Consider the following 13,562-nt stretch of genomic DNA (forward strand, 5'->3'; position numbering starts at 1 on the left):
CAATATTTGACACTATACAAATCGGTACTTTGGGATTATACCAACCACACCACTATGAAGAACACAAAAATATAAATTTATAGATATATTATAAACAAACATTGTAGAACGAAAAAACAAATTTTTAATTACAAAATTACAAACTTACAAAGATTATCAATTGTTAATGAGGTCAGATTCGCTTAAAACTTTTTTCAATGAACTTAGAACATTATAAAACGATGTATTTGAGTAACAGAACTAACATTCCATCAATCAAAAAGCATTTCCAGGTATTGTGATCGGTATTGTGGTCGCTGTTATCTTATCTTTCTCGAGAATCCCGATTACGGCAGGCCGCGCGGCATCACATGATTATTTAAGTTTTTTACAAGGTACATAATTGCCTTTCCATTACAATTCAATTTATATTTCTGATCAGCCCCTCTAGAATTATATTTACTGTTAGATACTATCTCGAGGGATGTTTTTCTTTCGTTGACATCAGCGCGAGCTTCGGAAGCACCTTCGGCCGGAGGCACTCGCATTTTGGGTGGCGGAGTTTGATCAAGAATAATGACAAGTTTTGTGTGTGTTTTTTTTTTCAATAAAGAGTTTAGTTTTTATTTGGTAATGTTTGTTTTTGTTGAATTTTTGTGTTTGGAGAAATGTAGGGGTAAAATACGAAAGTACAACAAAGCGAACGGGCGGCGAGACTCTGCAATCACGTTATCTACTACACCGCTCGACTTTGACCTCTGTCTGAGGATGGGGAGGGGTTTGCGATAAGACAATTCCTGTTTTATACTGACGAAATATTGTTCTACGCTAATCTAGTAATCAGTAGAAGCTAAATGTCAACTGTCTGAGGATGGGGAGGGGTTTGCGATAAGACAGTTCCTGTTTTATATCGACGAAATATTGTTTTACGCTAATCTATTAATCAGTTGAAGCTAAATGTCAAATAACGATTCATGTCTGGGTGTAGTCTGTATAATCCCAAAGTACCAATGAATCTAATAAAAGGGGCATAGTAAAAATGCCCTAACAACAAAAGTAATGAGAGAATTACAAACGTAAACAACGCATAGCAACACGAACGTAACCTCAATCTCGACCAAACAATTCAACAGCTGCGAAGCTCAAATACGACCAAACAAACCGTCCATAAACGAATTAACTACTTTTTGGTTGCAAAGCAACTAATCGACTATCGATTAGTCAAAATTTCGCGGCAATAAGATAAACTATAAGAAAATTACAGGTGAAAAACGTGACGTACCTATATTACGGCCGTTGGCGATTTTCAGTTGAGTAGCCGACGGCCGTAATACCGGTACGTTGGCATCCAAAGGGTTAATAGAGTGCCTTTAATGTATTAATTGAACAAAATTTTGACATTTAGTAAATAGCATATACTCCTGAAGTAACTTTACTTACTACATGGCCAATGTAGTGATTCCATGTCAAGTTTTCATCCTACAATTAAGTCCAAACATTTTGTGGAATGTACTTTTTTCAAAACTTTATTATTATTTATAAGTGCATCAATGGTTTGTTTACTTTTCCCTGTTGAGAACGTGATAAAATTGGTTATACTTGCATTTAATAAGAAATTATGGTTACTTAAATAATTGTCCATACCTGTCAGACATATGATTGTATTATTTTCTAAATTATTTAATGATTTTTCACTAATATTTAAACTACCATCATCTGCGTAGAGGCACAAACTTTTTGATGGACTACCAGGAAATGAAAATGGTGGACCTTTTAAATAACAGATGATCAATAGTGGGCCTAGGATTGAGCCCTGTGGAACGCTATGATGAATCTGTGCAAGAGGAGAATGGCTACAAATAATAAGATTTTTTCAGTAGTTTTGATTTCAACAAATTGTTTTCTATTAGTTAAGTAGAAATTTAGTCAATTCAAAGACTTACCACAAATTTCCAGGCTTTCAATTTTGTTTAAAAGAAGAATGCCCAATCGATCCAAACTTTACTAAAAAAAGTTGTTAATGTCTATATTTTTCCTGGACCAGAACTGAGATACAAGAAAAACATTCCTCTAGTAATCTTGGTTCAAGTTCGCCTGTAAAGCTCGTTAATTCCCAATCAATCCAAATATCAGTACAAAAATATTCTGAATGCCAATATTTCTCCTGAACCAGAACTGAGATACAAGAAAAACATTCTTCTAGTGATCTTGGTTCTAGTTCACCTGTGTAAAGCTCGTTAATTCCCAATCAATCTAAACATCACTACAAAAATATTGTCAATGCCAATATTTCTCCTAGACCAAACTGAGATACAAGAAAAACATTCCTCTAGTGATTTTGGTTCTAGTTCACCTGTAAAGCTCATTAATTCCCAATCAATCCAAACATCACTACAAAAATATTGTGGATGCTAATATTTCTTCTGGACCAGAACTGAGATACAAGAAAAACATGCCTCTAGTGATCTTGGTTCTAGTTCACCTGTAAAGCTCGTTAATTCCCAATCAATCCAAACATCACTACAAAAATATTGTCAATGTCAATATATAACTGAGATATAAGATCAACATTTCTTTACTGATTGAAGTTCTAGTTCTAGTTCTTTCCTCGAGATTTGAGAAGCATGTTTAGAACTTCACATTGCTCTTGTGTATTAACTATGTAAGACCTGAGTAATTAAATGAACAACTGTTTTTAGGCATGAACGGAAGGAAGCCGACCTATTAAAGACACTGAACGACGCAGAGATAGAGAAGGAAGAGGAGACGTCAACGCTATTCCGAGCTGCCTCACTGACCACCACACTGATGGACCTATACATGAAGTCTGTGTGTACAGACTTCCTACACTCGGCTCTGCGCTCTACCATAGTGAAACTGCTGGAGACCAAACAGTCCTGTGAGGTGAGTCATAGAAGCCATTTTTAGAACTGAATACCCACTAACAAGTGAACTATGTCTAATGGGGGTTTAAAGTAAAAGATCTAGGATTCCAGATTATTTCACTCACAACCTGTTTCTTCCTGCTTATTTAGGAGTGGTAGGAGTGTCCACGGTGAACGCTCTAGTCTCTTCAACAAACTTTCATGTGTCATCTGCTGTACTTCAGTTTGTGTTTGGTTCGGTTGCCTTTATTGCACTATCATGTATAACCTGACTATCATGTATGTATGTACTTAACCTGACTGTACTTTCTAGCATGTAATTTCTAGCAATAATACTGTTAAATACATTATAAATGCTCCTTACTTAATATTTAATGATGAATACTGGAAATGTTTTGTCAGCATCGAAAAACTATTATAAAACTTCTACTTAAAAACTGTTATACAGAAATGATTGTAAATTTCTTTTTCAGTACCTCAATTTTGTTATGCCCTGGTCTGCCATTTCAAATGAGTTCAGTATCTGGAAAACCATCTTTATAAGGTTTTGTATTTTTACTTGAGTTTTACTATGTACACATCCCATTTATATTTCAAATATATAAGATATGAAGGATTTATTAATGGCACAAACTATATAACAAATCTAATGAAACAATTTAAAATAATTTCTCTAAATGTGATTAGAAAGGATTGTGTTTTGTTTATTTATTACAGCTTTAATTATTCTCCTGGTATAAATTTAGGATAACTCATCAGACTCATTCTGTATATATTATATATGGGCACTGTTTCTTATAACATTAGCCATAGAGCAATCCGATTGCTATTGAAAATTATAATTTCCATGTGTTTGAAATTTGTAGAGCTATTTTGGTGTTGCTGTAGTATTCCCTGTGATGCAGAGGAGGACTGACTGAGTTGTGGAGGGGGGTGCAGAAAAAAGTGTTTTTTGCTCAGGGCTCCAGAATAGCTTGCACTGTCACTGGGCCTGATTAATCAACAATTTAACTGTTTTACATTTTTCAGTCAACTGGATGCTTGTACATTTGTTTGGATTTCCTTAAAATATAACACTAAAATTTGTCTGTTTATCGTTGTATACTTTACTAATATGTTGTTTGTTTTCAGCTAAACCCCAACAAAATGGAGAGCCCGGAAGATGCATGCAACAATGCTGAATTCCTGTTGCAAGTCCTGGATGAAGTTACCCATTCTATATTCTTATCAGCAGAGGCATGTCCCAAGTAAGTGTCGAAACATTAAACTTTACTGTTATAATATGACCAACTTCATTTTCAAACAGTTTCTTGATATAGCTTCTCAGATATACAGAACATTTTCCTCAGATTTAGAATTATTGATTGGAGAATACCCTGAGTTGGGAATTATATCTCACTTGTATTTGAATGATATATCATATGGTGTAATATCAACTATATAAACATAAGGATGGTTCACAAAAATCTCCCTTTCTTGAATTGAATCCATAGACTTTTAACACTTAAAATATACATGGTACAAAATTAATAGTGTGAATTAATTTGATAATAAACTGATTTTATTGTTACTTTAGTTGGACATATTTTTTGTGCACGTTTAACATCTGCAGCATGTTTTTGCTCTAACTTAAATTCGTTTCCAGGGGCTCTTGGAGAGTTTGCACATTCTGTACATTGAATAGTGTCAATTGATTGAAACAAATAATGAACTATTTGTAATACTCAATAAATAAAGATAAAATACTAAAATATGTATAGAAGTAATACTTGGAATAAATCGACAGGCAGGCCACACCAATAAATATCTTTGAGATAACTAAATCTTTAATACTTAATATTAATTTTGTTGTAAGTTGAGTTGTAACCACTTGAACTGTTAAACTGAATAAAGGATATTTATCCTTTTTAAATAAAAAGTATTTTAGTATAATTGATGAAAGTATAATTGAATGAAAGTAGTATAATTGATGAAATTATCTTTTCTGACGTGTATTGTCGTGTCAGTACCCAAAATATTGAGAAGTAATGACCCAGTATAACAATAACTGAAAAATTAGTCCTAAATCAATATTAACTAAAAATCTTAAATAATTAATAGTATTAATTATAAAATGTGGTATGAATTGAACTTAATTAAAAATATGACACTATTTTGTATTAATTATAAACGCTGCCTAATATAATGACAGCTGAAAATGTGGTTCAATGTGGTGTTGTCTGAAAGCTGTGGCATAGCAGGTTGTGACAGTTACTGAAACTAAAACAAAGGATACAATTACAGCATGTAGATGTGAACCGATCGCAGTACAAGAAAATTGTACACAACACTGACAGTTGGATCTCAAACAAAGATGCAATTCATTGGGAACAAATGATTTGGAAACAAAGACACAATAGACAATTAAGCTTTTCAATTTATTTATTCTTACTTCTTTTATTCTCACCATGCTTATCCCAAAAGAGCTAACCAATATTGAGGGCATATTTGATGAGGGGAAGTGTTCTCTTACCTAAGCACTGGTTTAGTAGCAGGACCTAACTGGTAATCCTTCAGGTACCAGTCCAACATGGTAATCTTTGAGCAAACCCAGCAGGTAATTTCACTATTTTTATTGGTTTTTTTCTTTTTTAAGCACTATTGAAAATAAGAATTGACACTTCACTAACCAATACAATTAATTAGAGTACAGTATCTGTATATCCTATACTATAAGCAGTAAAAAGCAGGATGTATATATATATATATATATATTTTAATTATGACTCATGAGTTTGAGTAATTGCTTGGGTTTTCACTTAAGCCTTGAGTACAGTTACAATCTGTAAAATACCTAGGTGTATTCTTTAGTACTGACGCACCAGTGTTGACCTAAGTGTTTATTTCTGTGGGTATTTGTTGCTCTAATAATTATTTCCTGTGGTAGGACGGTGAGATACATCTGTGGCTGTCTGCAACGCTGCGTAGTGGGAAAGTGGCCGCACGAAAGGCTTGTCCGCACCCGGGTCGTTTCTGGCTTCATCTTCCTGCGGTTGCTCTGTCCGGCAATTCTCAACCCTCGGCAGTTCAACCTCATCTCTGGTATGTACAGAACCAATAATCTTTTTAAAATGGTTCCATGGCAGTTCGAAATGATTCATCGATAAGATTTGTCTGAAAAATATCTTATCTCCAACAATATTGTGTTTATAGCAAGTAATTGCCCCATTAACAGTGGAAGAGGGTCTTTGACTATCTCCTCTTACATGAGGCTCACACTGAAAGTTTTGAGATACCGACAGATAGTGCATACTGTAGTAATCTTATCATTCTTATCTGGTAGTCCGAGCGCATTCAGTACCTGATACAACTTGGGTTCATCAGTGTACTTGTGTCATTTGTTGGGAAAGATAAATTTCGTGAAGTTATGAATGTATCGAGAGAGCATTTTTGGCTTTGATTTTAAAGCATTTGGTTTTGAAGCACCATTCCGTGGTACTGCCTTTAGGTAGTATTTGGAATTTTTAAGGTGCTGTAATTCGCTTCAACGTGGAGAACGTTTAGAAAGGTTGCTTTCCCCGGTCACTCAAGAAAACGTGTATCAGGTGTACGCTATTATTCAAGAGGACAGACACTGCACTTATTTAATGATTGAAGCTTCCCTAGGAATTAGATCTGCAGCAGTGCGAGTATAGTTTTTAAAAGTTAGGAAATAATTTTCTTGTGGATGATTTTTAAAAGATGACCAAAAAGCTGAACGTGTGAGAATCAGCCAACAGATTATCCAACAGCTCAATAATGGTGTCATTGGATTATTTCCAAAATTGCCACTGGAGATGAGACACACATACCATTTTATGACATTCTAAATCAAGGAAAGAGTCGCATATGGTTGTTTGATCTATCTCCACAATTGTCAACAAACATCAATTTGGTAAAGAAAGTAATGTATGCTGTTTTCTTAAGAAGTGCGGTACTGGTGAAGGCTATTAAGGTGGTGGGACAAAGAATTATCTAAGCTTTTTGCTACACTAAACAATACTTTCCAATAGGGGTTTAGTTTTGCACCATGGCAATGCCTCTTCTGACACTGCTGTGAAAACTGGAGATTTTGGCTGTAAATGTATCAAAACGATGGAGCACCCCCCCATATTCACCTGATCTCGCTATGTATGCCAAGGCTATTCTCAGTGAAAAAACATTTGCGCAGTTGTTACTTTTTTTCAAAAGCCAAAATTGATGATAAGTTTCATAAATATTTTGACTCCCATTTCAAAAGTGCATTGACGCTAGAGAGGATTACTTTGAATATATTTAACGTTTGGTAAGTCTAGCATAAAAACTGTTTTCTCAAAACTTTCAGAGCAACCCTTGTAAATGTTCAGTTTCTTCAGGAAAGATTATATTTTTAAGGACAATTATTTGACTTGTAAAAATCCTTTGACACTATACAAATTATATATATATATATATATATATATATATATATATATATATATATATATATATATATCTCTTTATAATTAACAAAAAAAACAATTTGACATTTATGATATTAAATTGTGTAATTTTTCAATCGATTTTTTTTTTTTTTTTTTTTTTTTTTTTTTTTCCTTCTGAGGGAAGAGGACACTTTGTCCCCGCACTTAGTCCTAGAAGGACCTTTGCGCCTCCCTTACTTTTATTTGTGCCCTCAAAAACCGAGGCTTTTGCAAAAACCAATCAGATTTAGGGGCTCCTGTTCTTTGATGTCCTTGGGGTGAGGAGGTATGCTCCCAGGTATCTTTTCCTAGTCTCTTACGATGGCAGGGACAATCCAACCACAAATGTGCTCCGCTGACTCCTCCTCCTCTCCACAGAGTCTACATTCGCTGCTCCGACTAAGGCCTACCTTCAAAAGGTGCTTTCTCAGAGGGCCATGTCCTGTCAACATTCCTAATATCAGTCTTATATCCTCCTTATTCTGGTCTAGGAGAGCTGTCCATCCTTTTTGCATAAGGAGAGATAAACATTTTGGATATTCTTAAACCCAAGGCTCTGCTCCAATTCTTATATCTTGTCCTCTTTTCCCAATCTTTAACCAGAGCTTTAATGCTGGGAGAAGGATATTCCACATCCTGGCTCTGGCCCCACCAATATGGATTCCGCTCCCTTTTTGGCGAGGATGTCCGCTTTTTCGTTTCCATGAATTCCTTCATGACCCGGGCACCCATCCGAGTGTTACTCTATTACTTGTTGCTAGCTCTGCTAGGGCCTTCCTGCATTCCCAGACCGCTTTTGAATCAATCGAACAGGTATCCAGTGCCTTCAGTGCAGCCTGACTATCAGAGAGTATAAGGTATGATAATCCTTTAGTCCCCAACTGTGTGAGTCTTCTAGAACATGAATCTATTGCCATGACCTCCGCCTGAAAAACTGAGGCATGTCTTCCCAGGGGCACAGCCATGTCAACTCCAGGTCCATGTATTCCATATCCTGCCCTTGAGTCTAGGAGTGAACCCATCGGTGTAAAACTTCAGGACTCCTTTTTTTGGGTAGGCCTCCCTTTTAATCCATTCCTCCCTACTTCCGATAGAGACCGTGTATGGTTTTTCAAAGGAGTATTTCTTAACCATAGTATCAGATACTTTGGTTAGCATTTCAGCCTCAGGGAAATTTTCCAATATCTTCATATGGCCTTCTAGGGAGGGTAACATTTATTACCTTTGTCCCTAGAAGCTTCATTGCGCTCATCGCAGCTGTTCTCATCACTTCCTGGCCAAGAGGAGTATAACCCAGAACCGCTTCCATTGCTAGTGTTGGGCAGGAGCTCATTGCTCCCGTGATGCTTAAGCAAGCTAACCTCTGAAAGACTCTGTAGCCTTTTTGCAGCTGTTGTTTGTTCGACCTTCGGCCACCATACTAAAGCAGCATATGTGACCATTGGTTTCACTATAGTTTCGTAAATCCAATAAATCATTTTGGGTTTAAGTCCCCATTTAAATCCAAAGAGTCTCTTTACAGGCCCCAAGGGCCATTATTGCTTTGGATATCTTGTTTCTGATATGGGAGTTCCAAGTGAGCTTCTCATCCAAGATTAAACCCAGATACTTCACTTCTTTTGTTTGGTTTATGCTGATTCCCTCCAGGACCGGTTTAGCTAGCTGGAATTTCCTTTTCCTGGTAAAGGTAATCATGTTTGTTTTTGATGGGTTGATCCGCAGACCTTCCCATGACACCAGTTGCTTATGAAGTTCAGTTCTGTTTGTAATTGGCGTTCCAGCCTGCCAGTGTTTTTCCCTTTAATCATAAGCACCTAGGTCATCCGCATAACATAGTAGCCTTATCCCCCTCTTCTCTGCTTTTCTTAGGAGATCATCCACTACCATCGCCCACAGGAGAGGAGATAAGAGACTCCCCCCTGGGGGCAGCCTCTTTGGGCCGTGATCGCAGCCGATTCGTCCCGTACTTGGCTTTCACCTGTTGCTTTTTAGGAGGGCTACTATCCATTTGACTACGTCTGAGGAAACTCCACAAAACGTTCCATCGCAGTCTTCATGGATTGATATGCTACTCGGTCGAAAGCTCCTTCAATGTCCATGAAGACGCTGACTAGGGCTTCCTTTTTTTCGAAGGTATTCTCCTCCTCTCTCACTAAACTGTGGAGAGCAGTGGTGGTTGATTTTCCTTCTATGTATGCGTGTTGTGTGGGGACTAAGTGGGTGTTCCAGTAATATTGGTCCCTTATGTGTCTATTTATTATTTTTTCCATAGTTTTCACCATGAAGGAGGTTAGGCTTTATGGGTCTATACGAACTGGGTTTTGTTGTTGGATCCCTGTCATTTTTCCCGCAAGAACACCACTAGTGCTATCCTCCAATTCTTTGGTATATATCCTTAGGGCGAAACTGCTTCTAAATAGAATGCTAAGGGTATTTAGTAGAATGTCCAGCCCCTCTTGAAGCAGGGCTGGAAAAACTCCATCCGCCCCAGGAGATTTAAACGGCTTGAACGATCTTATCGCCCATTTAATTCTTTCGTGTGTGAATAGTCTGTTAGACACCTGTCTGGCTTTTGCCACCTCCCGACTGGATCCCCCCCCATATTAGAGAATAAGTATCCTCATTACGAGTTAGTTGACCCCCCGGGAAGTGTGTCTCCAGAAGTAGTTCTAAGGGTCTCCTTCCTGTTCATTGTTAGGTCACCGTTGTCCTTTACTAGAGTCCCCATAGGATTTGTATGCTCCGTTTGGAGAGTTTTTTGAAGCCTGGATGCCTCGGGAAGACTGTTGATATTTTTACAGAAATTCCTCCAGGTTCTTCTTTTATTTGTTCTTAGTTCTTTTCTTATATTCATTTTTGGGCCTGTAGATAAGGGAGCCAGTCGTCTGTCCTTTTTGCCCATTTTTAATAATTTCCTCGTTTTGTTTCTTAATGTTTCCAACCTCCCAGTCCCACCACGGCACATCCCTCTTCAACCGGTTTTGCCTGGGAGGACAGTTTTTCTCGTAGGCCTTTATTATAGCTTTCTCTACTATTTGTGCAGACCTTTCTAATTCAAATTCATTTCTCTGCAAGGGTCCTATTTCTTCCAACTCTTCTGCCAGGGACTCTCTGTAACCTCTCCAGTTGGTCGATTTAGGAACCCTGTGGGTCACGTATCTTTCCCCTGTCTCCTCTATGTCGAACCTAATTGGACAGTGGTCCGATAGTGAGGCCTCCTTGGAGACGTGCCAACCTTACTATATTTATGTTTTTTTAGTCCTGTAGATAGTGTTATGTCCAGGACTTCTTTCCTATTTCTAGTTATAAAGGTTGGGCTTGACCCTCTATTCTCTAACACTAGATCATTGCTGAACATATAAACTGTAGAAGTTCCTCACCTCTCTTGTTTGTGTTCGTACTTCCCCAATACGTGTGGTGAGCATTGCAGTCGCAGCTGAGAATGAGGGGCCGAGCCTCTGTCTCTGCAGCTCTGCAATAGTCTTTCTAGTTTCTTTTAGTGGGCAGCTTGTTGACGGGTTGGGGAAGTAAGCTGAGGCCTATAGTAACCTCTCTGTCCCCTTTGCAGTGAAGTCACCTTCACTGTAGCCGCCACCAGATCCCTTGTTATTAGATCTGTAATCGGAAAGACTGTTATTAGTTTTGAAGTTAGAATACAAGTTCTTGGGTTTTCAATTGTTCGATCATAAATGAGATTACCTACCTGAGTTGTCAGTCCTCTGATGCAACCTCTATAGATCCAAGGCTCCTGGATTAGGGCGATATCCAGGCCTGTTGAGATAAACCTTCTTCCCAAGATGTCAGTTGCGCCCTTTGCATGGTGTAGGTTTATCTGTATTAGGCGCATACTTACGCCTTCTTCCCACCTCCCCCAGGTGGTCCATCCCCGTCTCTTCTTCTGGATTGCTTGGAGACTTTATCCCCTTTTCTTCCTCGAGCCGAGACGGATGGTCCTTTGAGTGAAGGTCCCTTCTTCAAGAAGAGAGAACAGGTGGGTCTTTCTTCTTCGACCGCTGCTCTGGCTTGTGGAGTAGACCTTTTAGGTAAGGTATGTACAGATTGCTCTGACACCTTCGTGGCCTCTCCACTTCCATCTCTTCAGCGGTCATTTTTTCTGTGGTGACCGTCTCCGATTTCTCTGTAGTCCCCTCTTCCCTTGTGGGGTTGTTCTATGTTTTCTTGATGTTTTTTCTTCAGTCTAAGCTGAACTTTCCCAAAACTTGTAGCCGATCCATGGACCTTCCTTCTCAAGTTTGTTCGCTGTAGCGCAGGTCGACTGCCAGGGTGAGTAGGACAGACTTCCCCTCGTCGCTTCTCCGCAGAACATTCCATTCTCCGACAGATAGCTCTTTGTTTTGTCCTTTTAAGAGCTTCATTATCTTTTCGGTTGTGTCAAGTATGCTGTCAGGAAGATAGACAGTCGCGATTCTCGCACGAGGGATTTCTTCCTCTGGTACTATCCTTAGACTGGCCTCTTCCCAAGGCTTTAGGGAGTCTTGCTTTCCTTTAAGCCCATTCTGCTGTTTCAGTGTTTTCGCAGGTGAAGATTAGAACCCCTTGTCTCCTGTTGATACCGTAGAATCTTGGAGAGTAGGGACCTCCTGTTCCTCCACGATAGCTTCCAGGATGAAAGCTCTGGATCTTCTCCATCTGTTCAGTTGTGAGTAGTGTCTCGGGAAAATTGGAGTGCAAGACCCCTACCCTTATACCAGCTACCGCTTGTTTGTATGAAGGTTTCTGGGGTTGTCCAGATTGCTCCTTGCGTTCCCCTTGATTTCCTTCGTTCTTTGTTTTCTTCCTCTGATGGGCCTCCGGAGTGGATCCATCAGAGTGAGGTCTTTTCGGTTTCTTTCCCTCTTTTTGTTTGTTCAGTTTTCTTATTTCTTTCTTCTGGGATTGGTTTTAAGGCCAATTCCCTGGCTTCTTCTTGGGAGTACCCTCTTTTTCGGAACCAGACCATGCGTTTCCTGGCGGCTCCACATAACTTAGGCAGTGCTGGGAGCTGTCTCTCGACTTTTGCTCCCTCTTCCTTCTGGTGATCGCCCTCCAGTATCGCATCTTCTTCATCTGTTTCGACTCTGACCGAGTCGGAGGCTATTGGACTTCTACTAGGAAGTCCGCCTGTTTTTTGGGTTTGGTCAGGATTGCTAGGGTCAGAGCCCATCATCAATCCCTCTGTGTTTCGTGAATTTTCATCCACTTTTTGAGTGCTACAAGAGCTCTCTGGTTTTGTTTGTTTTTCTGTAAATTCTGTACTCATTGTGTTCCCACGAGTAGCGGAGATCTAAAGGTCACCCCAAGCATTGTCCCGCTCTACTTGGGGAAGGCTAGGTTTAAACTGGAGGTCGCCAGGTATCCAGAGTTCGCATATTTACGACCAAGCTCTCCCTTGATCACGCAGCCCTCGGCATATGCTGTTCCACCTTGGCTTGGATTAACAGAAGGAAAATTAGAATTAGAATAGCTTAAGATAGATTGTTGGGAAGATTACCCGACAGTGTGAGAGTAGTGGGAAAAGAAAGTTAAAAATTTTGATAGTTCAAAAGAAAGCCCGCCAGATCAGCTCAGCCTGATCGGAATTATAAAAGAAGACAAGATTTGGATCAGGCAGTTCCCAGGTGCACGGCGCACGAAAAGTACAGCACTCAAGAAGAGAGAAGGTGGCTGTGCGTGTGCTTCGTGGACGCTCTGGCTTGGCACATGTGTTGGGGTATGAAGACCCCGCCACTTCGCACCCTTTTTTTTTTCAGTCGATTACTTCACATTTGTTCAGCTATAAATGAAGGTCACAATTAACCCTAAGGCCTACCACACACGGGTCGACCCGTTTGCAACCAGAGTTTAGAACTAGTTTCAAACGCAACGAGTTTGCAACCAAAATAAAACCTGACTCCACACACGACGCGACTGGGTGTGGATCAGTTGGCGATCTCTGTGCGAACATGCGTATAGTGGTATAGTAATGTTTACATTCACATTTTTTACTTGATAAATTATCAATAATTGAATAGTTATTTGTCGGAGTGTAACTTTATCGATCATGTCAAGTACTAGTGAGGATGAGGAAGACATAATTGCATGTTTTCTACGTCGTAGACAACGAAGAATGCGCAGAAAATATTGGTGTCACCCATACATAGAGAAAAATGTAAGGTGCAGACTATTCGTAGCAGCTGAACAATTAAAAGAGACAGACAGAAAGTTTATAGCTTTCTACAGAATGTCCAAAGAGTCATAT

The 13,562-nt window shown here is 39.0% G+C and overlaps 1 protein-coding gene across 4 annotated transcripts in view; it reads left to right on the top strand.

The window, feature by feature from the left end:
- LOC124366136 (ras GTPase-activating protein 1) overlaps positions 1–13,562 on the top strand; it is an 83,044-nt gene that overhangs the window by 60,349 nt on the left and 9,133 nt on the right. For all 4 annotated transcript variants that reach the window (XM_046822438.1, XM_046822439.1, XM_046822437.1 and 1 more), the window contains exons 13-15: positions 2,679–2,883; positions 3,996–4,111; positions 5,791–5,945. In XM_046822438.1, the coding sequence (XP_046678394.1) occupies positions 2,679–2,883; positions 3,996–4,111; positions 5,791–5,945 (476 nt within the window). The remainder of the gene's footprint in view (positions 1–2,678; positions 2,884–3,995; positions 4,112–5,790; positions 5,946–13,562) is intronic.

The sequence above is a fragment of the Homalodisca vitripennis genome, chromosome 7 (assembly GCF_021130785.1).
Source record: "Homalodisca vitripennis isolate AUS2020 chromosome 7, UT_GWSS_2.1, whole genome shotgun sequence".
Taxonomy (NCBI): domain Eukaryota; kingdom Metazoa; phylum Arthropoda; class Insecta; order Hemiptera; family Cicadellidae; genus Homalodisca; species Homalodisca vitripennis.